This window comes from Juglans regia, chromosome 1, assembly GCF_001411555.2.
Source record: "Juglans regia cultivar Chandler chromosome 1, Walnut 2.0, whole genome shotgun sequence".
NCBI lineage: Eukaryota > Viridiplantae > Streptophyta > Magnoliopsida > Fagales > Juglandaceae > Juglans > Juglans regia.
The window spans coordinates 2,470,875-2,494,551 of NC_049901.1; the positions used below are offsets into that span (position 1 = coordinate 2,470,875).

The following is a 23,677-nucleotide window of genomic DNA, read 5'->3' on the forward strand; positions in this document are numbered from 1 at the left end:
CCTACACTCCTATTTATAGGCCATTCCAATTACTGCATCTTGACCTTGACGCCTGCGCATATACACGTAATGATCAGAACAGGCCAAGTTTGAGGAGTACGGTCAAAGAGAAGTGTATATCAATAAAGAGTATGTAATTTTATAAAATTAAATTCATAATTTGACCTGAAACGTTATATTTATTTTATAATAAAATTAATTTTATAATTTAACATATTATATCAAATTATGTCAATTTATAAATTTATTTTTATAAAAATAATTGTAACTTAAACATTTCTGAACAAAACTGTGAAAGTCACCTTTATTTTTTTGTGGGTGCGGCTACTATGCCGCCCCATGTTGACCGCTGGTACGCCCAGCGTAACTTTTTTTTATTTTCATATTTTTTTAATACATTTAAATATATTTTAAAAAAAAAAAAAAATACCAATACATTTAAAATCACTTCCTTAATCACTAAGTTAAAAAAAAAAAAAGGACAAGCAGTCAAATAAAGTGGGCAAAGTGGGGAGGCAAAGTAGTGTTTTTCTTTTTTTGTAGATGTGTTCACGTTCTAAATGAAGCTTGCATATTACTCATCTAATTTTGAAGCCAACCCCCAAGTGGGTACGTTCTTTCAGTTATCTTTTGTACATTTTTTTAATCACCCCAACCGAAAAAACAAATGCATTCGTCACGTGAATTCCTTGTGAAAAAAAAAAAAAAAAAAAGCCTTGTAATTATTTTACACATTTACTTTTATAGATGAGATGAAATAAGATGAGATTAATTAAAATTAAAATTAAAAATTAAATAAAATATTATTAAAATAAAAGTTGTAATTACTTGATAACACAATTGTACAGTTAGATCCAGCAGCCTAACATGGAGAAGTGGTATATATCGAAAGGGTAGTGATAAGGTTTATACTCTCTTATTACTCATTTACTATTTATATGTATTAAAAGTTTTTTTTTTATCATTTTCTTTTAAATATTTGTTTAACATTATTTATTATTAAAAAAAATTTTAAAAATATATATATATATAATTTTATTAATAGAGAATGTTAACATTCTTCAAATGGTAACATTTTTGAAATTAACTTTCTTTATTAATTAATTTACAGGGCTTTGCTGCTAATATTACTGCGAGATCAGTATGTTGGGCCGCGCAAGTATGAGTGTCGACCTTCGCCGTAAGTCCTAACATTGATTAAGGGACCGTTTTGGATAGTAAGTTTAGATTAAAGTTAAAAATTAAATAAAAGATTATTAAAAGATTATTTTTTTAATAATATTATTATTTTAAAAATTAAAAAATTTAAATTATTTATTATATTTTGTGTAAAAATTTAATAAAGTTATAATGATGAGATGAGATAAAATGAAATACTTTCACCATCAAACGGGATCTAAGAGCACTAGCCAAATGTCAGTGTTTGGCCAAAATTTGTCTAAGTAACTCAAATGTGATCTCCATTAGATTAATCAAAACTTCAAGACTCTATTTTGAGTTACAGTAAATTCATTAACTTTTCTAAATTTGATCAATTACTATTTATCTTTAAAATAATATTTTATTCAAATATATTATCAATGACTACTATTGGATAATTAGGTTGAGAAAAAAGTAGTTGGAAAATAATAATTTTAAGTAAAAATTAAATTATTAATTAATATATAGAATATTTATAAAATATAAAAATTAAAAGAAATATTATTAAAATATTTAATATTATATTATTATTTTAACCTAATGCAGATTAGACATTTCTAATAATTTTCACTTTATTCAAAGAGAAATGCTACCCATCTCGCCCTTAAGTCCCGTTCAGACATCCCGCTTGACGTGGCAATTAAAATGCAAAGAGAAATGAATAAAATAAGATGTAAAACACACAGGCGACAACGCCCTTTCTCCAGAACCCGCGCGAAAACGCCCATCCCGAGCAGCCTTCATGAGCAGAGAACCCGTTCGGACCCAGCCATCGACACCGCTGCTGAGCTCCATCTCCGACCTCATCTCCCCTCCCTCCATCTCCAACCTCGACAGCGGTATTTCCTTTCTTTCTTTTTCCTCCCCTAGACCCAACGCGCTCTCTGCTTCTCCCTCACCCGTCTACCCTGTTCGGCGCAGCCATCTCCCCCAGCCCCACGAGTTCGAGCACCACCAATCTCTCGGCCATCTCTCCAACGGATTGGACCCGTTGTTTTTGTTTCCCAGCAGTTGTGTTTCCCTTGCAATTGATGTCTGAAGTTTTTTTTTTTTTTTTTTTGGGTTTGTCTAGGATTTGTTTTTTCTTTTGAGCTATGTTGCACTAGTCTTGTTATGATCTCTATGTATTGTACCAAGGAAGGGAAATAAAATGGAAAGATGGAGAAATTTGTGAAACAAGAAATTGCACTTTACATGTTTGTGAAAATGCTTGTTCAAACCGAAAATCAAAATGGATTGGGTAAATGGTTGTGCCGAGAGACTGGGGGAGAGACTGGTGGTGCTCGAACTCGTGGGGCTAGGGGAGATGGTTGTGCCGAACGGGGAAGACGGGTGAGGGAGAAGCAGAGAGCGCGCGGGGTCTGTGGGAGGAAAAAAAAAGGAAATACCGTTGTCTAGGTCGGAGATGAGAGGTCGGAGATGGAGGGAGGGGAGATGAGAGGTCGGAGATGGAGGGAGGGGAGATGAGGTCGGAGATGGAGCTCGGCAACGGTGTTGATGGCTGGGTCCGAATGGGTTCTCTGCTCACGAAGGGGATGGGTGTTGTCACGCGGGTTCTGGAGAAAGGGCGTTGTCGCCCGTGTGTTTTACATCTTATTTTATTCATTTCTCTTTGCATTTTAATTGCCACGTCGAGCGGGATGTCCGAATGGGACTTAAGGGCGGGATGGATAGCATTTCTCTTATTCAAAACTTCAACTTTTAGTACTTTTAGCATGGACTTTCAGTGTCGGAGTTTCGGCTTTTACTATACGTGGCTTGCTCTTGAGAACCCCCTCCTATTTATAGGCTATTCCAACTTGGATAGTGATAGGGTTATTATCCACCTACTACCCACCTACTACTCAAATACATTTTAAATTTTTTTATTTTTTTTATCATTTTTTTAAATATTTTTTTACCATCCTTAATCATTAAAAAAAATAAAAAAATATATTTTATTAATATTCACTTTCTTAACCATTAAATAAAAAAAATTAAAAACAAAATTAAATACAATTTAAATAATAAATAGATACTAATAAAATAATAACCCTACCATTATTCTTCAACTTTCAATTCACATGGGTTTGTGCTTGACTTTGTCGCGTGTGGAAGATAAAAGATTCTTCTTCCTGACTAATCATGTGTTTGCTTCTTTATTTTTTCCTTTCTTTTTAATATTTTATAGATAATAGAGAATTATACATTGAGTCCTTGTATCGGTCTTGAGAGTAGTCAAAAAACTATTGGACCAAAATATATATTTATAGTGTGTTTATTAATACAATATTAAATATATCATTGATGTGAATAAAGAAAGAGAAATCTTTTTTTTTTTTTAATTCATTTAAAGAAAAGCCTTCTCTGCCCCCTCTATAGCAACGCTCTAAGTGTATCGCTCAGAATTTTTTTATTTATTTAATGATTAAGGAAATAATTTTAAATGTATTGATATATTTTTTTATTTTTTAAAAATATTTAATATATTAAAAAGTGTGAAAAAAATAAAAAATAAAATAAAAACTCAAAAAGTGTCGTGCAGTCAAACTGAACAGACTAAGTAAAGTAGTCCAACTCTTCATGTAATAGATTAGAATTGCAACCCAACCAAACCGTCTAGTGTTTTGGCCCGAACCGAACCAAACCGAATCGAACCGACCCGCGCATTTGTTGGAAAGAACTCGACCAAATATCGGGTCAACCCGTTATCGGCTATTACTCGATTAATCAGGTGATTTAGGAAGTCAAAAGGAATTCTTTCGTTTCACACCCATTCCGTTTCGGGTCGGGTACTACGGAATCTTTGGATCGGTTAAACGGCTTTAACTTACATTCCTAATTATCAGGAAATATGATTTTTTTTTAATCAAGAAAAATGAAAGAATGAAGGCTTATCAATTGTCTAGAAAATTAATTGATTACTGACGTACGTAATGGCATATTAATTATTTCCTTTATTTTATATCGTTCTTGTTTTAAATCCGATTTCTGAAATTCTTACCGTACTTTCTAATAAATTCATAGTACTCAAAACTGGTTATAATATATTATGAAGAATATTATATCATCTATATATATAGATTTATAGATTAATACTAAATATATTATATTATAAATGAGTGCGCACACATGCACACAGCCAATTTGCCAAATGCTTTCCCCCCGTTCCTTCAAATATTCAGTTATCTTTATACATTTTTTTAATCACCCCAACCGGAAAAACAAATAAATTCGTCACATGCATTCATTGCGCAAAAAAAAAAAAATATATATATATATATATATATAAATAAATTATTAATATAAATTATTTCGTGCCCTCTAGATCAATGAGTAGTTCGTACACTTACCTACAGGGAACAGTGAAAAGAATGAAGATTATTGTACGTACAGATCTATATATATAATAATTAAGATTCGTCGAGATTGGCCCCAACTGATCGATTTCTCTGATTTTTGGAGACCATAATGGCCGACACGCTTATCTTGTTATTTATGTAACATATAAATCAAATAAACAAAAGTTCATGCTGGAGGGCTACCTACATGCACATGATCGATCGAGCCTGCCTCTAGTTAATTGGCTTTCGTCATCCCCATTGCGTAATACTGCGTGATGAAAGCTTGTCCCAGTCTATTCACGTGTTTACTTTTTCTTTTTCCCTTTGGAATGTGTGGTCTCCGTCTCCACACTGCAGATCAGCTGGATCGAGCTAGCTCATGAAAAGGTTCCATTCTGATGATATCAAACCAAACTAACTCTACTTTTATTCTCAATGTACGACCGTGCGTACATATATATGTTCTTGCCATGATCATTTCCTTTCGGTGCCAGCTCGCAGCCGTGCCTGATTAGTTTCCCTATGCATTTGCTATGCAATTGCAGGGGACAAGATAAGCAGAGAAGTATAGAGAATGCAAATAAGAATAATAGCAATAGCCTTCATTTTGTTGATTACTGATTAATGGTTTGTGCTGAGTTTGCCATTTTCCTCCTACACCCAATTTATAGAGTACCATTCAAGTGCATGTGTAATTAGTGTGTGAATGTGGTTCGAAATTTCATAATCAGGCAGATTTGGGTTTAGAGGGCTTTGCTGCTAATATTACTACGAGATCAGTATGATGGGCCGCGCAAGTATGAGTGTCGACCTTCGACGTAAGTCCTAACATTGATTAAGGTGCCATTTTAACAGTGAGTTTAAATAAAAGTTAAAAGTTAAATAAAATATTATTATTTTAAAAATTAAAAAAAATTAAAAAAATTAAATTATTTATTATATTTTATATAAAAATTTGATAAAATTATAATAATAAGATGAGATGAAATAAAATACTTTCACTATCAAAAGAGATATAAGAGCACTAGTCAAATGTCAGTGCCTAGCCAAATTTTGTCTAAGTAACTCAAAAGTGATCTACATTAGAATAATAAAAACTCTAAGGCTCTACTTTTGAATTACAGTAAATTTATCTATTTATCTAAATTTGGTCAATCAATATTCATCTCTAAAATAATATTTTACTTCAAAAATATTCTCAATGACTACTATTAGATAATTAGGTTGAGGAAAAAATGGTTGAAAAATAATAATTTTAAGTAAAAATTAAATTATTAATTAATATATAATGTTTTTGTAAAATATAAAAATTAAAATATATATATTATTAAAATATTTAATATTATATTATTATTTTAATCTAATGCGGATTAACCTTTCTAATAATTTTCACTTTATTCAAAACTTCAACGTTTGGATGCAGAGATAAGTTGAGATGGGTTGAGATAGTTTATGAATAATAAAATAAAAATTAAATTATTTATTATATTTTGTGTAAGAATTTAGAAAAGTTATTTTAAGATTTAAAAAAGTTGAATTATTTATTATATTTTATATAAAAATTTAAAAAAATTATAATAATAAATTAAAATGAGTTGAGGTGAATTTTGAACCAAAACTATCTTATTGCTTTAGCCTAAGATTTTGTTTGCATTCAAAACTCACCTCAACTTAACTCATCTCATCTCATCTCATTATTATAATTTTCTTAATTTTTACACAAAATATAAGTAATAAACAATTTAATTTTTTTAAATATCCTAATAACTTTTTTAAATTTTTACATAAAATATAATAAATAATTTAATTTTTATTTTTTATGTCAATCTATTTTTGAATCAAACCACTCATAATAGACTTTCAGTGTCGGAGTTTCGGCTGTTACCATACGAGGCTTGCTCTTGAGAACCCCTACACTACTATTATAGGCCATTCCAACTTTCAAGTCACGTGGACTTGTGCTTGACTTTGTCGCGTGTAATCAGAACAGGCCAAGTTTGAGGGGTATGATCATTGATCAAAAGCAAAGCTGGCTAGCTGCGAAAGTTACCTTAATTGGAAGATAAAAGATCCTTCTTCCCGTCTAATCATGTGTTGCTTCTTCTTTCTTTTTTTCTTTCTTTTTAATATTTTATAGATAATAGAGAATTATTTATTGAGTCCTTCTATCGGTCTTGAGAGTAGTAAAAAACTATTGGATCAAAAAATATATTTATAAGTGTGTTTATTATTAGTACGTTAAATATATTATTGATGTGAATAAAGAAAGAGAATTATTTAAAAAAAAAAATTCATGTACGTAATGGATTATACAGTAAGCAATGTGTTTATCGACTTAATTATAAGTAATAAAACTTTTGGTATTTGAAGTTTTTGATCAGTAAGATGTTTGGATTAATGCCAGTATATACTTTATCTTAATTTATAATTAAGACTTAATTATCACATTTGCAAATAAATTTACCAATACATCATGCCCAAAGTAATGTCCATCATCATGTATATCCACAACTTAACAAATTAGCATACAAAATATTCTCATCCAATATGACCAACATTAATTTAGCAAATAATTACGCAATGAATTTAAAAGGTCTCTGATTCTCGGATTTGATCAGAATAATTCATAATTAATATATCTCCAAGATAAGCTTTAATTAGTTCGGAAGATTTACTAAATTTCTTGAAAAATCATGCTCTAGATTAAATTTAGTGAGTTGTCTCAGTAGATTGAGATGGTTAAGTACTACTAATTCAGCTAAGATATCATACATGTAATATCATTGCCAAATAAAACGAAATAGCTAGATGATCATGATCATGATCTATATATAACACTTGAAAAGAAGAAGAGAGCTATATATAAAATAGTCATAAGAAATTAAACAAGCTAGCTGACCAAAACTAAGTCGGTCAGACATTCTTAATTTTATTGACACACTGCAAAGGAAGTTCGATCGAGCGGATCCATGCATTACATGATGATACGGTATCGAACTAAACCCTATTTATTCTCAAACTTGTACGTACATGATACGTTCTTCTCATGATCATCGATCATCATCATGATCATGAGAAGTATCGTTAATGCCAGTAGTACTTATAACTTTTATTATTTTAATCATACTAATTTCATTACACCATTAAAAGCTGTGCTTATTCAAGTTGTTCCTAGCCTTGAGCCGGTGGCCGATCGCAACGCGTATAAGTTGCTTTTGAGCAGGGCTTGGTCTTCTGTTTCCCTATGCAAGTATCATATTGGGGATCATTCGGGCTTCCGCACGATTTTCCTGTCACGTTGGGATCATTAATCTTGTTTCTACAATATCCATCCCGTACATAACTAGATCATTGTAAACTTCTTTGCCGGCAACGATATAATTATATGCATCAAATATGACACTGCCATATGTAAATTTACTTTTAATCTTTTTAAGCTTCTGAATATATCAAAATACCTAAAAATTAAGTTCTGGTCTTCGAGATAATCTTTAATTTGATAATATAAATATATAATCTTTTTTTATAAGATCGTAATTAATAATAAAAAATTATGTCTATATTATGTATACAGAACATCATGTTTACTATGTAAATTAAATAACTCATACACTTTGTCATAAATTAACTATAATAACGTTGGGGAAAATTGAAATAAAAATAATAATTTTTTTTATTCAAGCAGGGAGGGTATATATGTGTGTGTGTGACAGATTATGAAAATAGAAGCAAATAAAAAATGTGTGCTCGATCTCACCATCGGCCTCATGATCATGATGAGCAGCCAATTCACGAGCCATAATTGAAGGGGAAGAGAAAAGAAGGAAAGCCAGGAGAATGCAGCAAATGAGAGAGATAGTCTTCATTTTGGTGGTTGCAGATTAGATTGTATAACGCGTTGATGAGGCCATTGTCCTCCAGCTAGCACTCCTATTTATAGGTCCATTCAAGTGTGAATAAGTGAATTTTTTTTCGAGAAAAAAAAAGTGAATTTGTGCTTATATTAGGCATAATATAAAAAATCGGAATTTGTGCCTAGACGCGTTAATTTAATAGAAAAAGGAGGTCGAATTTTCTTCATTTGATTATATTAGGCATAATATATATATATATATATATATTTATATATATAAAATCGGAAGAGGCCAACTTTGTGTGCATGGTAAAAAAAAAAAAAAAAAAATCAAAAGTAACCACAAAGAAATCAATAAATAAATAAATAAAAACAAAAAGAAAAGCAAAAGTTAAAGTTATTTTAGTTGGTTTGGATTTAGAGATAAATTGAAATGATTTTATATTAGTTAAATAAAATATTGTTAGAATATTATTTTTTAAATTATTATTATTTTAAAATTTAAAAAATTAAAATTATTTATTATATTTTACGTGAAAATTTAGAAAATTATAGTGATGAGATGAGTTCAAAATGCAAAAATGATTTTTTTTAATCAAGAAAAATGAAAGAATGAACGCTTATCAATTGACTAGAAAATTAATTGATTACTGACGTACGTAATGGCATATTAATTATTTCCTTTATTTTATATGGTTCTTGTTTTAAATCCGATTTCTGAAATTCTTACCGTACTTTCTAATAAATTCATAGTACTCAAAACTGGTTATAATATATTATGAAGAATATTATATCATCTATATATATATATATAGATTTATAGATTAATACTAAATATATTATATTATAAATGAGTGCGCACACATGCACACAGCCAATTTGCCAAATGCTTTCCCCCGGTTCTTTTAATTAAAAGAAGCATGCATATATACTATACATGATCTAATTTAATTTGAAGCCAACCCCTAATTAGTATATATGTTCTTTCAGTTATCTTTATACATTTTTTTAATCACCCCAACCGGAAAAACAAATAAATTCGTCACATGCATTCATTGTGCAATAAAAAAAATAATATAATATTAATATAAATGATTTCGTTCCCTCTTAGATCAATTAGTAGTTCGTACACTTACCTACCGGGAACAGTGAAAAGAAAGAAGATTGTACGTACAGATCATCTATATATTAATTAAGATTACTAGAGATTGGCCCCAACAGATCGATCTCTCTGATTTTTGGAGACCATAATGGCCGACATGCTTATCTTGTTATATACCTACATGCACATGATCGATCGAGCCTGCCTTTAGTTAATTGGCTTTCGTCATCCCCATTGTGTAATACTGCATGATGAAAGCTTGTCCCAGTCTATTCACGTGTTTACTTTTTATTTTTCCCTTTGGAATGTGTGGTCTCCGTCTCCCTAGCTTTTCATGTTCTTGATGACTTACATGATGAATATGAAAGTAAGTTGCTAATTATCCAAATTACTAATTGTGTTGAAACCGTGCCAAAAACTACATTATAATTAATGAGTTTCAACGTACATCCTCATATATATTCACGCACCTAAAACATTATATAATAATATCTCATACATCCGAGGTTATTGCCGTACGTACAGATCTATTAAAGTCATGATACTGATCACTACTGAGCCGAAATGTAATGCAGAAACTGACATGATCTACAAATATTGACAAGCAAATTACTCGATAGAAGCAGTTGATCATCATCTTCCCTATTTTGATGCCAAAAGACAATTGAAGTATTCACTTCAGACTCGGGCAGCATGAAGAAGGGGAGAGTTGTATCCCTCGGTGCCTGATCTGGAATATCGCAATGACATCAGGCCTGGATCTCTATATGCAGTGACTAATTTCTCATAAAATTCACCCATGGTAGGATCGTTAACGTCCTCTCTGTCTTTCTTTACCAAACACTGCACAAGACACTCTTTCTTTCAGCTCATTTCTTGAGGAGTACCATCAAAAGAATGCACCAAAAATAGTCTTTGCAAATAAATTAACAGCCAGAAAATAAAAGTTGCGAATAGTTATAAGGATGAATATTGGTGAAATACAGGAACATCTAACTTAGATAATATACTGCTGTAAAAGCTCTCATTTTAATTTGTTGTCGGGGAAGTTTTTTTTATCACCAAAAGATAAAGCAAAATTTATTAAGGTCGATCCCATGTAGAACAGCACCAGTACTGCCTGCGCGCTTTACTAACCACAGTTTAGGCCATACATAGCTATTTCTAGCATGATATTACATTCTGCATGTTATTGAACAGCAAAATCGCTTGAGAAGTGAGCAAGGGTGACTGGGATCAATGGATGCAACTACACCGGCACAAAAGAAATCAGAAACATGCAAGGAGCAGATCTTGGAATGAAAGAAATTAAATCCACAGGCATCTAGGAAGCAGCTTAATAGGACGACACATAATTTCAAGAGGGAGCATGTCTGGTTGTTGGTCATGTAAATGAGCCGGCCATAATAACATAAAATATATTTGACATAAACAGTGTGCCGACTGCAAAGGGAGCCTTGCAGGACCAAACCGATCAGCCCATCATCAGCTCAGGGAAAAAGGAAAAACCAGTCCATCAGCGGTCAGGATTCAAAGAGACAGTATATATGTGCCACAAGTGTCAACTACATTCATTTTCCACTTATCATATGCTCAAGTACCAAGTCTTACGTGTAGAAGACAACAAGTTACTAGTTATTAAAGTGGCAAACTGATTAATTTAAGGTTTTTATCATGTATTGCCACCACACTGAGCTTACATTTTGTTAGAGAATAGGGGTTTATGTAAAATATATCCTAGTTACTTTCTCTCAATCGTCAGTTCTTAATGGAACTTTCATGTTATCCTTTCCAGCAACATGAAAAGTACCATAAAGCAAAATTTAATGTTCCTCAATATCAAAAGTTTATGGTACTCTGGATTAGTACATGTTTAATATTGAGCGTGATACCTATTGCTTCTCAGATTCTCAATTGACTCTTGACATGAGTAGGTCGTGCACCAAAACTAAAGAGAAGCAAGCTTTGTTAAGCAAAACAACAGTACGTAATGTAAGGAAAACCACGCACATATAAGAAGAAACATTAGCAGATATAAAGGAACATGACAATTTCCCAGGTATCAGATATGCTATAAAGAGCTACCCAGGATAGGGTTAACGAGAGTAACAAATGCAATAATAAACTAAATTGTTAAAACGAATTCCACTTGAAATATCAGCCAGAACATTAAATTAGCAGAATCAGGAAGATAAAAGATAAATTATAGTTATTTGTAAGCCAATTACCTCCATAGGAAACGATTTGAATAAGGGTAGAAACCGTTTCTGGCAGTACTCGTTGAAAAGAAGTGTGAGAATAGGAAGAGGAATAGTTAAACTGGAAGCTAATGGAACCTTCTTAAGCCCAAATATCCCAATGGCAATAATATGCATCAGCACCAAAGAAAAAATGGTTGAATAGTGCACTATAGGCCAAAACTTTCCACCAGTTTCATATTGGAGTGCATATACATTCAATAGCTGTACAAAAAATTCATAAAAAGTCATTAAAAGTAGGTACAAAGCATTGGAAAATAATATTACCTCCCCAAGCGAATCTCAACTAAGTAGTCCAAACAAGTGATTTAGAATGTAAAAAACACTTTCAAAAGTCCTGCTTTTGGATTGATCGCTGTTGAGTTCCTCCCTTCCGATGTATAAATGGTGTGGCCCCAACAGCCAAGTACACCAACTGAAACTCTTTTCTTACTTTTCACATGGTCAAAGACTTGGATGGATTCAGGATATAGTCCACAAGGAGCAGTATAGACCGAAACATATTTCATGGAATAAATTTTTTAAACCAATATAATTTTAAGTCCTTTGTTTAGCTTCTCTCCCATATCAGCTTCTCTCTGAAAACTGAACATGTTGCAAAAGAGAGGACTCATTTGTCTTTACCAAAGCAAACCATAGGGCAAGTAAAATCCAAAATGAAAGATAGCAGCACCTCTAGATACATATGTTGACTGCCTCACCATTTGCTTAGCTAAAAATTATTAGCTCTAGATATTTAGGGTCCAACAGCACAATCAACTTTAAAACTATTATAACCAGTCATATTTCATAAACTACCATAATTTCATAATTTCAAGTATAATATCTTGTATATTAGGCTAGACCACACACCAACTTTCTGCTTGAATAACTTGACTGTAATCTCAGACTTGTTTATGATTTTAAGAGAAGTGGTAAATCAAGTGGGACAGCATCACGAAAGGTGCACCTAAAAATTATTATTTTTATTTGAAACAGAACCTTGCTTATGTTATTTTATGCTAAATGATTAACAGAAATAATGAGGGGATAAAGCTCATAATGGTAAGAATGAATTAAAGAATGAAAATGACGGCATTCCACTAACCTGATTGCGGTAGATGATGTACCCCATACAGTAGTAAACCAAGAGAAATGGCAGAATTAGTGGAGCAAGGAAGAAGTACGATATACCAAGAAGCCCAAAGAAGAGAATCGTGGGAATTCCACTGTGGTAAGGAATTGATGGAACCTCAAATTCGTCACCATCTTTTCCTGAAAACACTCTCTTGAAAAAACTGCATATAAGGGGAGTCAATCGACAGAGTTCTGATGATAGACTGGTCCAACCAGATGTTACGACATATGCAATGAAGAATGATGCCTACATCCAAAGTAAGAAAACAAATATCGTATTGGTAGTATTAAGAAATAGTTTTTAATAGTATAGGCCAACATTTAAAGCCAAAATATAATTTCCTAAAAATTGGTACAGGTACGACTACCAAGTGGGTAGTAGTACCAACTAATGAGAGGTTATTTTCAGGTTCATTGCTTTTCAATTGGAATGTTATTAAGATAAACAAACCCCAAAAGAAATAAATCAAAATAAAAATACAAGGAAAATTAGAAGGTAAACCAGTGTTATCCGACATTTTTTTTGGTGCACAGCGAACCTCATCACTGGATATGTATATCTAGAATGAGAGAGCAGTTTGTAGGAATAATTCTCATTAATTCGTAGCATAGATACAAGGCTGTATTTATAAATTACAGCAGAAGAAAATAAGGAAAGAATAAATTAAATGCTAACTTCTAAGGAAACTAAATCTCCTAGAATATTCACACATTTACAGCCAATATTCCCCTAGAATCCAGTAAAGTTGACCAGACAGATTTGGAAACTTTCCAACAGTATATCCCAAAGATTAATAAGAGTCGATTGCCTGGAGTCAACCAAGAATAAAGAGATCACAAATCAGCACAACACAAATGTTTATCAAAATAAGTTTAAATTTCCTAACTTCATGAATGTAAAATAATGAGTCAGCTTTTGCAAATCTCTTTAATGGCTGTCATCTCAACCCAATTCAAAGTCACTGCCTTAGGCATCGTGTTCCCTTTCTGATCCTAAGTTCCACTTGACATTGCATGCTACTAATAATTGAGTTACATTTGGAAAAGGTCCGACAAGCCATTCATGTCCTACCCTGGACCTTCCATGTGGGGAATAGGTCATATGAAATGAGTAGCCCTTTAATCACACGAAAATCCGTCTTCGTAGAAATATCCCAAATTCCAAACTATAAGCAGAAATATCTACTCACCTGTGCTGGTACAGCTTCAGCTAGTACACTGGGAATCTTTTTGGGTTCAAGGAAGACGTTGACCTGGTAGAGAGCTGATCCCGATAGTACATTTGCAAAGAAAATGTTCCATATAGTAAACCACAATACCTTGATACATGCACTTTTTTCTATCTGGCTAAGAGAGATGTATCCTTGCATGGAGGAAAACATTATCATGATGGGTGGCACAAAAGATAAGAACATCTGAAGAATGAGACTGGGAAGATATCCTGTTATCACTTGACTGACGAAGGTTCTGCAAAATAAAAAAAATTGCATATTGTTGTATCATACCTGAGAAAAGCATAATTTCTTGAATAAAATCTCTGGCAAGCTTTAAATTCAGAAGAATGATACTTAATCAAGTATGAAGATTGATTTGCACTTACAGTTTCAGTATGCCTTTCAGGAAAGGAAACCAGGTCTCCAACTGATCAAGATGAGTAAGTCCTTGTACAAGTACAACTGGAATAAGAAATAGAATTGTAAGAGCAACACATGCTACAAATACCACCAGCACGCAGATCCATCTTTTTATGAATGAATCAGAGAAGAATGGCCAGTAAACATCCTGAGGTTCAGGGGCTCGCTCAGTGACCCACTTTGTGGGATTCACTGCTTGTTGAATGTGTAAAGCTACTGCAGCACCAAGCCGTGATTTGAATGACACAAATGCGGCAGGGACTTCCTATTAGAATCGAAAGGCATACAGGGAAAATAAGCTTATCGGATACATATTTCTTTTAATAAGTGCGAGCTGTATCAGATATGTTCTTCATCTTAGGCTTGATTAATATAGAAGTAATCTATTGTAGGGTAATAAAATTCATGCATGCCACCACACACATTCATAAGGTTAGCATCTGGTGAAGTCTTGAATCCAACACTAGGAATTTACATAATTAAATTTGTTCCATATTACTCCATGTCAATACTAAACTACTGATTAATATCTTTATAACTACATGCCTAGCATCTAAAACGTGGATTTGAAAGATACCTATTAATCTAGAGCTATTTCTATTAGATACTTCCTCCATCTCAATTTGTTTGTCCCATACAGGAATTCAAACTATTGAAATAAACATCAATATCAGTCTCTAAAACTGATCAATTTCAGAGTTTGGTTTCTTATTTTGCATGTTGATACTTCTGCAACATAGCTATTTACTAAATTCATCAAACTTTTTTGGTGTTCAAAATGGGTGAATAAAATGTGACATCCAAGAGAGGAAAGGCGGATTAACAAATGGTCCTCGCCAAAGCCCCACCGAAGGCCTTTCTTCTCGAAGGTCCCTGATGAAGGCAAGATTCAAGGTCTTTGTTACAACAATCAAAACACTTTACAACAAAGCTTGCCTGCCCACATTCTATGAACCTCCCCAAATATCAAGAGACTAAGAGTTATCTATGGCTGAATGCACTTACATCACCATCTATTTATAAAATGTACTTTCGAGTATATCATACATTCGCATCCATGTACATGTGTCTGTGTGTGCACATGCTAATAAAATTTATGAGCCTTCTAATTTTGCCATTTCTGCAATAGGTTATTTTCAAAGGAATTAGCTAGCCATTTAAAGTCAGCGGATTCTATGCCTTGTACAGCTTTGACAGCTATCTTCTATGTTTGAAAATATTTTATTCTTTCCTTAATTAGGATATACTAGCTGTAGGCTAGCTGTAGACAGATCTATATATGGTAGTTTAGCTGTTTTTAAGGGCTGAAGATCAGCTTGTATTCTTTATATAATGGAAATTCTCCATCGAGAGAAAACATACTTTTGTTCAAAGCTCTCTTTAAGTTTATCATGGCATCAGAGCCACAATTCTGAATTCTCACGTGTCTCTTGTCCAACTCAGCCCTAGTTCAGTCCCTTGTTCTTGGTTATTCTTGATCAAGTTCTCTCGGCCTCAGATAAGTCTGATGCCTTCTTGGTTCGTTTTAATGGCAAAAACTACTCAACCTGGGAATTCCACTTCAAGATATTTGTCAAAGCCAAGGATCTATGAGGCCATCTTGATGACAGCAACCTTGCTCCTGACAAAAACAAAGACAAGGATCAACACGCCAAGTGGGAGGTCAAGGATGCTCAAATCATGGCGTGGATTCTATGATCTATCGAATCCAACATCATCTTGAACCTTCGACCCTTCAAGACTGCAGCCGAGATGTGGACTTACCTGAAGAAGCTCTACAGTCAGCACAACACTGCTCATCAATTCCAGCTTGAACATGACTTGGCCAATCTCCACTCACCACGATCCCCGTTCTCCTTCATTTTCTGTTTTTCCCTTGTTTGCTAACTCTTTTGCAGATCCTGTACCTTCTAAACCTCTCCTAGTGTATCAACGATGCTCCTTCGTCACATCAAATCAGACGTCCGCACCTCTCGAGCCCCCTCAACTTCATTCCCCGACTGTTGATCCTGTTCCAGCAACTGCACCTTCTCCTCTCAGACATCGTAAACCCCCAAATAGGTTTGGTTTCACCCCTCCTTTATCCTTGATAGCCACCTTGTCTTCTACTCATTTTCCCTCATCTTATAAACAGGCAATGGAGCATGAGTTTTGGCGGAAAGCTATTGAAAAAAAACTTCTCACACGTGAAGAAAACCAGACCTGGGATGTTGTTCCATGTCCCCCATCCGTGAAACCCCTTGGCAGTAAGTTGGTGTTTTCTATCAAACTTCGTTTCGAGATCCATAGACCGTCACAAAGCTCAGTTGGTGGTTCTTGGCAACAAGCAAGAGTATGGCCTAGACTACGATGAAACCTTTGCACCGGTAGCCAAGATGCTCACCGTGTGAACCATACTAGCTCTTGCTCCATCTCAATCATGGCCTTTACATCAAATGGATGTTAGGAACGCATTCCTACACGGTGATCTCAAGGAGGAAGTTTACATGAAACTTCCCTCTGGTATGCCTACTTCCTCACCTAATGATGTTTGAAAACTAAAAACGCTCTTTGTATGGTTTGAAGTAGGCATCGAGAGTATGGTTTGAAAAGTTTTGATCCACTCTCCTTGGCTTTTCCTTCACTCAGAGTCAGTATGACTCCTCCCTTTTTCTATAGAGGACATCTAAGGGCATAGTTGTTCTCTTTGTTTATGTGGACGACATCATTGTCACTGGTTTCGATATGGAGGCCATCTTTAAGATTCAGTAATTGTTGCATTCTACTTTCCACATGAAAGACCTTGGCCAGCTCACCTACTTCTTGGGGTTAGAGGTGCATCATCGGCCTCCAGGTATCTTCTTGAATCAACACAAGTATATTCAGGATCTAGTTCAATTAGCCAGACTCACAGCACTACTTCTGTTGACACCCCCCATGGAACTTAATGTGAAGTATCGACGTGATGAAGGGGAGCTTCTTGAGGATCCTACTTTCTATCGGAAGCTGGTTGGTAGTCTTATCTATCTAACCATTACCCAACTAGACATCTCTTACGTTGTCCACACCGTTAGCAAGTTCATGCAAGTCCCACGGCATCTCCACCTATCCGCAGTCTGACATATCATTCGATACATCCTTGGCACACCTAGTCGTGGCTTATTTTTTCCTACTGGTTCTTCACTCCAGCTACAAGCCTACAGTGACGCTGATTGGGCCGACTACCCAGACACCAAGAAATCTACTACCGGATGGTGTATGTTTCTTGGTGATGCTCTTATCTCTTGGAAATGCAAAAAGCAAGACTATGTCTCCAAGTCATCAACTGAGGCAGAGTACCGCGCCATGTCTGCTACATGCTCCAAGATCATTTGGCTGCGTGGTCTCCTCACAAAGCTTGGTTTCTCCCAAGTTCAACCTACTCCACTACATGTTGACAACACTAGTGCCACCCAAATTGCTGCCAACCTTGTCTACCACGAACGCACGAAGCACATAGAGGTTGACTGTCACCCCATCCAGGAGGCCTATGATTGCCAGGTTATCACCCTCCCACATATCTCCACTACTCTACAGATCGTAGATATCTTCACCAAATCCATGACATGTCAGCGCCATAATTTCCTTGTTAGTAAATTGATGCTTGTATATTTACTAGCATCAATTTGAGGGGGGATGTCAAAGGAATTAGCTGACCATTTAAAGTTAGCGGATTATATTCCATGTACAGCTTTGACAGCTATCTTCTATGTTTGTAAATCTTTTATTCTTTCCTTAATTAGGATATACTAGCTATAGGCTATCTTTAGACAGATTGGTATATAATAGTTTAGCTGTTTTTAAGGGTCGAAGATCAGCTTGTATTCTTTATATAATGGGAATTCTCCACCGAGAGAAAACATACTTTTGCTCAAAACTCTCTAAGTTTATCATTTATCTTCATCAAACACTGGCAATAAGTATAGCCCATATAAGTATACAATCCAATCTCTCGGACATTTTCATGTGAAACTTATGCTTGACCTGTGTCCTCATTACAGTTTTTAGCATATGCAATTATTGCTTACCACAAGCAAGCATGTCATGCCATAGAACTCTTTGGATGACTTATCTTTTCTCTTTGGATGAGGAAAAACTATAAACAGGGTGCACATTTGTGGTTCATCTTGGTTTTCAACCTGTCATTCCCCCTGTTCTTCCAACCATCAAAATCATAAAGAGTAATATTATATACAGTCATAGAGTGTACAAGTCCCACACACTCCCTTAAAAAGTAGGGTCCACCTTTAAAAAAACAATTTTTCTATGTGAGTCCCAAATTTATACACTTTTTTCAAGGGAAGTGCATAAGGTTTATGCACCTTAGGACTGCAAATATCATTTCTCAAATCATAAATAGGCATACATAGCCACCAATCATTTTGGTGGTTCTGGACATTCCACCTTCTCCACTATAATGGTTCAAGAAAAAAAAAACTAGGATAAAGTGTTATAAATAGGGTCAAACTGGTTTTCAATGATGAAATTCAGTCCACGAACTCACGAACATTTCAAACAACTACTTTGCAGGAAACTATAGAGAGGATACTACTCAGCTTTGATATAAATAAATAAGTATTTAGAGACTAGGTATTAGATAATGCTATTAAAATAAAAAAATCCTTTTAAGTTGCTTTAATAAGGAAACACTCGGGCTGCATTTGGATATTGAGCTGAGTTGAGATGAGTTGAGTTCTTTATGATATGAATAGTAGTGAATTGAGATGGTGGAGTAAGTTTTGTGGAGTTCACTTAAGATGAATTTAGATGTATTTGAATGTTAAAATGAATTTAGATATATTTATGAGAATTTGAAAAAGGTTGTGGGTCTCACATGTAAAGAGATGTTGAGTTGAAAAAGATTGTGGGTCCCACATGTAAATATGTTTTGAGTTGAGATGAATTTAGTGATTTGAGAGTTCGGTGTTTAGATATTAAACTCAGTTTAAAATTAGACTGAACTAAGTTGATCTCAGTGCAGTCCAACAACCAAATGGGGCCTCAATAAATTCATTATCAAGCTTGTTGGAGAAAATCTCAGGACATAAATAACACACCTTTCCTGCTGATGAAGATTGTTCCAATCTCATATTATCTTCTAAATCTTCCAACTTCTTTTCATAGTGATCTACAAGATCAACCTTTCGTCCAAAAATTCCCAAAAAGCCATCACGCCTGAACCTTTGTGGAGTATGATTGTTCAGTTTCAAGTGGGAAAGCCTTTTGTACAGCTTCTCTGTATCACCCTGCAAAAAATAAGCACATAGTCATTACAAACCCATGATTTTGTAAGTAAATTTTTTTAAGAGAAAAGATAAATCCATAATGTTAAGGCCCCACCTCTACACCCCCAAAATACCAGTTATAATAGCATAATATATAAACACCAGTTATAATGTTACACCAATAATAATTCACCTCAAGTGCTTCAGAAAAGGGCATTTATAGGGACTTGCAATCTACAGGAATTCCTCTCAACGTTATATGCACATGGAAAGGTTTCTCCCAAAAGTAAAATGCTGGACGTACATTTCAGAAATCCAGAGATGTTGGTACTATATATATACCACAGAATTGGTTATGTTCATACATAGACATTTCAAACTCTTAACTAGGAAAAAGCAACTAGGACTTGAATAATTTGTACAACAAGTAGACAATTAAGCTCTACTAAGAAATTTGAACTACAGCGAAGGCAAAAGGCACAATCAATCAGAAGTTCACGTGGATGCTTACAATAAGACCTTGAAGTTTGCTAGTTCGACGAACCACTGAATGTGAAAGATAAGTAGAAGAGTGATTCTCTATAAAGAAGCTGTCAACAGTTTCACTGCAGGTGCCTCCAGATGGGATTGGGATACCGCGTACTAATATTGTAAATTGATGAGGCTGAGGTTTGGATGAATAAAAGTAAGCGACTCTCTTTGATGAAATATATTCGTACTCCTGCTTATGTATAGTCATCAAAATGAGATTTCTCAGTTCTTTATTTATTTATTTATTTTCAATGAACCAGAAAGTATGATGACATTAGTCAACCAAATGTGAAAGACAGATTACTTACATAATAAAGAAGATAGCAGACAACTCCAGTGAAAACATATGCAGCACAAAAGTGAATCCATAACCTTGAGAAAGGCCAAAAATAGTAATCAGGGTTGCCTCACCATAACTTACAAAATGCTAAAATATGTTCATGTAAACTTGAAAGTAATAACTCCAATTAAAAACTTCAAGACGAGACATTTCTACAAACCGGTCCAAAACTGAAACAGGACACCATCCAATGGAAAGTTATTAGAGAAGAAAAGACAATGAAGAAAGTAAGAGTTATCACCTTTGAAGATATGTATATATGTGTACATCTGATGAGAAATTAGCCAGGGTATAAATAGTAAGGATAATTTAGTGAATAAAATTACCCTTTGGGTGTCAAGAAAAGATGGTTTAATGTAATTCATTCTCACCCACAATGGAAATGTGGAAATCCAATATAGTTTGGAGTTAAAATTAAATTAAACTTGGAAGCCTTAAAACAGATAGGAAATTAGTACTCCTTTGTTATCATAGTGTGGCCAGCTGATACTCACCAGTTTGAACCATTGTTGACGTTTGAAATACTGAATGAGTCCAACGACTTGTTTGAAAAGTGAGAAAAATCAGAAATATCAACATTTAGCTGATTTCCCAGATAATTGACCGGAAGAAGAATGAAGATCCCAACAACCCCGGCAAAGGTAAAAACTCTCAAACTACATAAAACGAAAAAGATAGGGATCAGTTGAAGATAATATGTAAATGAAGTTTTGAAAGAAATGAAGATCAAGATAACAAGGCTAAACACCATGCAGGAAATGCTTGAAGGGCTTACAGGTAATAGGGGATTGGGAACAAGGTGTTTGGCATAGCAAACAGTGGCAGAATAGGCATGTTTCTTTGAACACAGGACAAATTTAAAAGAAAAATTGTATCATTTAAAAAAAAAGGATAATAGAAAAAACCACCCCAAGCTAGGTGAATAGAGATGCAATATAGGTTACGGCAGGAGTTACCAGTTCAATAATACATGGAAATCAGGAGAGGAAACTAATAAATAAGTCCCGAGTTGAGTGTTGAAACAAGAGCACAATAGCGCATAGTAAAAGTCTCTCTCTCTCTCTCCCCCCCCCTTTCTATGGTTTCAACGGAAATAGGGACTACAAAATTGGTATTGCCCATTCCTTCCAAACTTGGTCCCGAGGCATCCAATTCTCCTCAACACTTAAGTGCAGTAATGGTGGTATTAGCAACTAAAGCAGCATGGTGCAGGCCAGGGTGGAAATGGTGTGGTGGTGATGGACTGCGAGGAAATGTCATGAAATGAAAAAAAATTCCTAATTGATTCGATCTAAAATTTATAAAGTCCATCTAAAGGATGAGACTACTTAAATTCTTAAGCTCCAAGGATTTTTGAGCCTGTCATGTAGGTATGCATGCGTGCAATGACAAACTAGTTGACAGTTAGTTTCCTAGAGACGTCAATCTAATACACAATAGATGACATATTTCAAGTTAGCAGCTAGTTACCTGAAGATAAAAATACGCATAAAGACTACGGCATCCAAGCCCAATACCGACAAGATTTCGTCCTCGGAGAGTTGCCATGCCTTTCTGATCCAGCCAGCAGTCGGTAACAAACTTTCCAAGTTGAATTGACCTCCCTGTTGAGCTTTACCTTCAGCAACCAAGCGCGGTGCATAGACAGTGATGTTACCTGGCTGCTTCCTCAAGATAGAATACAGAGTGAAAAACAAAAGGCAAAGGCCAAGATTGATTCCAACAGAAGTTATAAGAGCTGATAGAATCATTCCTCCAAACAAGTTTGAAATCTCTGTATCAACTCCTCACAGCCAATAACCCAACCGGCACATCTGCACTTGCAGAAGAGTCTTCAAAGACTGCAGACTAGTAACAAAATCACTTTGGAAGGAAGAGAGCGTTCAGAGGTTAGGAACGAGAAACAGCCTACAATTAATTGAGAAGAATAACCGATATGAGCTTCACAATTAAAAAAATTAACTAAGAATATATCTTTCTTAAAATATTTTTATTCCTTTAAATTGTTCATTTCATGAGTTCGAGGAGCTCTGTTCCTTTTGGCGTTAAACAATTGCGAGAACTGATCAAAGGCTCAGCCCGAACTGAATTAAGCCATCGACACAAACTATTAGAGCCCAAAAATTATTTTTTACAAGCCGGACATTTCCAAGACGACACAATTTTTCAACTTGCATTACCAGAAGAAATAACAGCTTAAATCCCCATATAAAACTGCCTTCTTGAATTGAAACAGTGTGCATCTCAATTTTCACAGGACACCAACAACAACAATATTCCAAGACGCAGATCATCGGACTCTCGTGTATATTCCTGGTATATGTTAAATCAAAGAACAAATATTGTACAAAAACTCACAAAGAACAAAAAAAACATCGACAATTCTTCTTTTTCAGATGAGTGGCATAAAAACAGTGAGATATCAGACCTGGTTAAGACTTGAAAGAGAGAGGAAGGGAGAGAACCCAGATGTAGCAGAAGCACAAAAATGGCCTGGTCTTTTGGTTGGTTACCTCCAAAATTAAAGAAAGAAAATGATTCACGGTTTTTCATCACAAGTAACCGACTTTATCTGCAACTTCGATGTGTTGTTACAGTAGAACTTAATAAAAAACAAAGAGTAGATAAGAATAAGATTTTTATAACAGGCAGTATTACGTAGCAATGCTTATTTCCGAATCTCGAATCACTTACAAAACTTGGAAACTACGCCGAATTTTCTTACTTTTCGTATAATAGAGAACGGACAACCCTTTACTTTTTAATTTTTAAAACATTTTGATAAGCCACGTGGACACTATTATGGTACTAATTAGAATGTGGGTATAACATCTTTTGTTATTCGGAATTTATTCTTTAGATCATATGCCTTGCTGTGAATCTGTCATCTCTCTCTGTTTTTTTTTTTTTTCTCAGCAGAACTTTGTGCGAGATATATACAAAATAACAAAAAATGCATGCCAAGAAATGCATGCCATATTATTAAAGATTTCTTTAAATTATCACTTTATATTAATAATTTTTTTTTAAAAAAAACTTTGTGAGATCATGACAAGGTTCGGAAAATTAAAGAGGCA

At 34.3% G+C, this 23,677-nt stretch overlaps 1 protein-coding gene and 1 long non-coding RNA gene across 10 annotated transcripts; both read right to left on the reverse strand.

The window, feature by feature from the left end:
• Positions 1-7,399: 7,399 nt before the first annotated feature.
• Positions 7,400-8,426, reverse strand: LOC109020535. Its single transcript, XR_002000952.2, has 2 exons — positions 8,281-8,426; positions 7,400-7,813 (listed from the first exon to the last, which is right to left on the reverse strand). It is a non-coding gene; the product is annotated as an uncharacterized LOC109020535 (long non-coding RNA).
• Positions 8,427-9,873: 1,447 nt separating this feature from the next.
• On the reverse strand, positions 9,874-23,236 carry LOC109006352 (CSC1-like protein HYP1). 9 transcript variants are annotated; one of them, XM_035689404.1, is made up of 11 exons: positions 23,029-23,236; positions 22,071-22,508; positions 21,095-21,256; positions 20,569-20,632; positions 20,241-20,450; positions 19,562-19,750; positions 14,453-14,751; positions 14,043-14,319; positions 12,824-13,099; positions 11,707-11,940; positions 9,874-10,321 (listed from the first exon to the last, which is right to left on the reverse strand). In XM_035689404.1, exons 2-11 carry the CDS (start codon positions 22,349-22,351, stop codon positions 10,157-10,159), a joined length of 2,157 nt encoding a protein of 718 aa, XP_035545297.1. In that variant the 5' UTR covers positions 22,352-22,508; positions 23,029-23,236; the 3' UTR covers positions 9,874-10,156. The 9 variants fall into 9 exon arrangements, with proteins under 9 accessions (XP_035545297.1, XP_035545299.1, XP_035545295.1 ...); XM_035689406.1 differs by having other exon boundaries at positions 22,071-22,414; positions 23,029-23,204; XM_035689402.1 differs by having other exon boundaries at positions 20,241-20,453; positions 22,071-22,414; positions 23,029-23,204.
• Between the last annotated feature and the right edge of the window lie 441 nt (positions 23,237-23,677).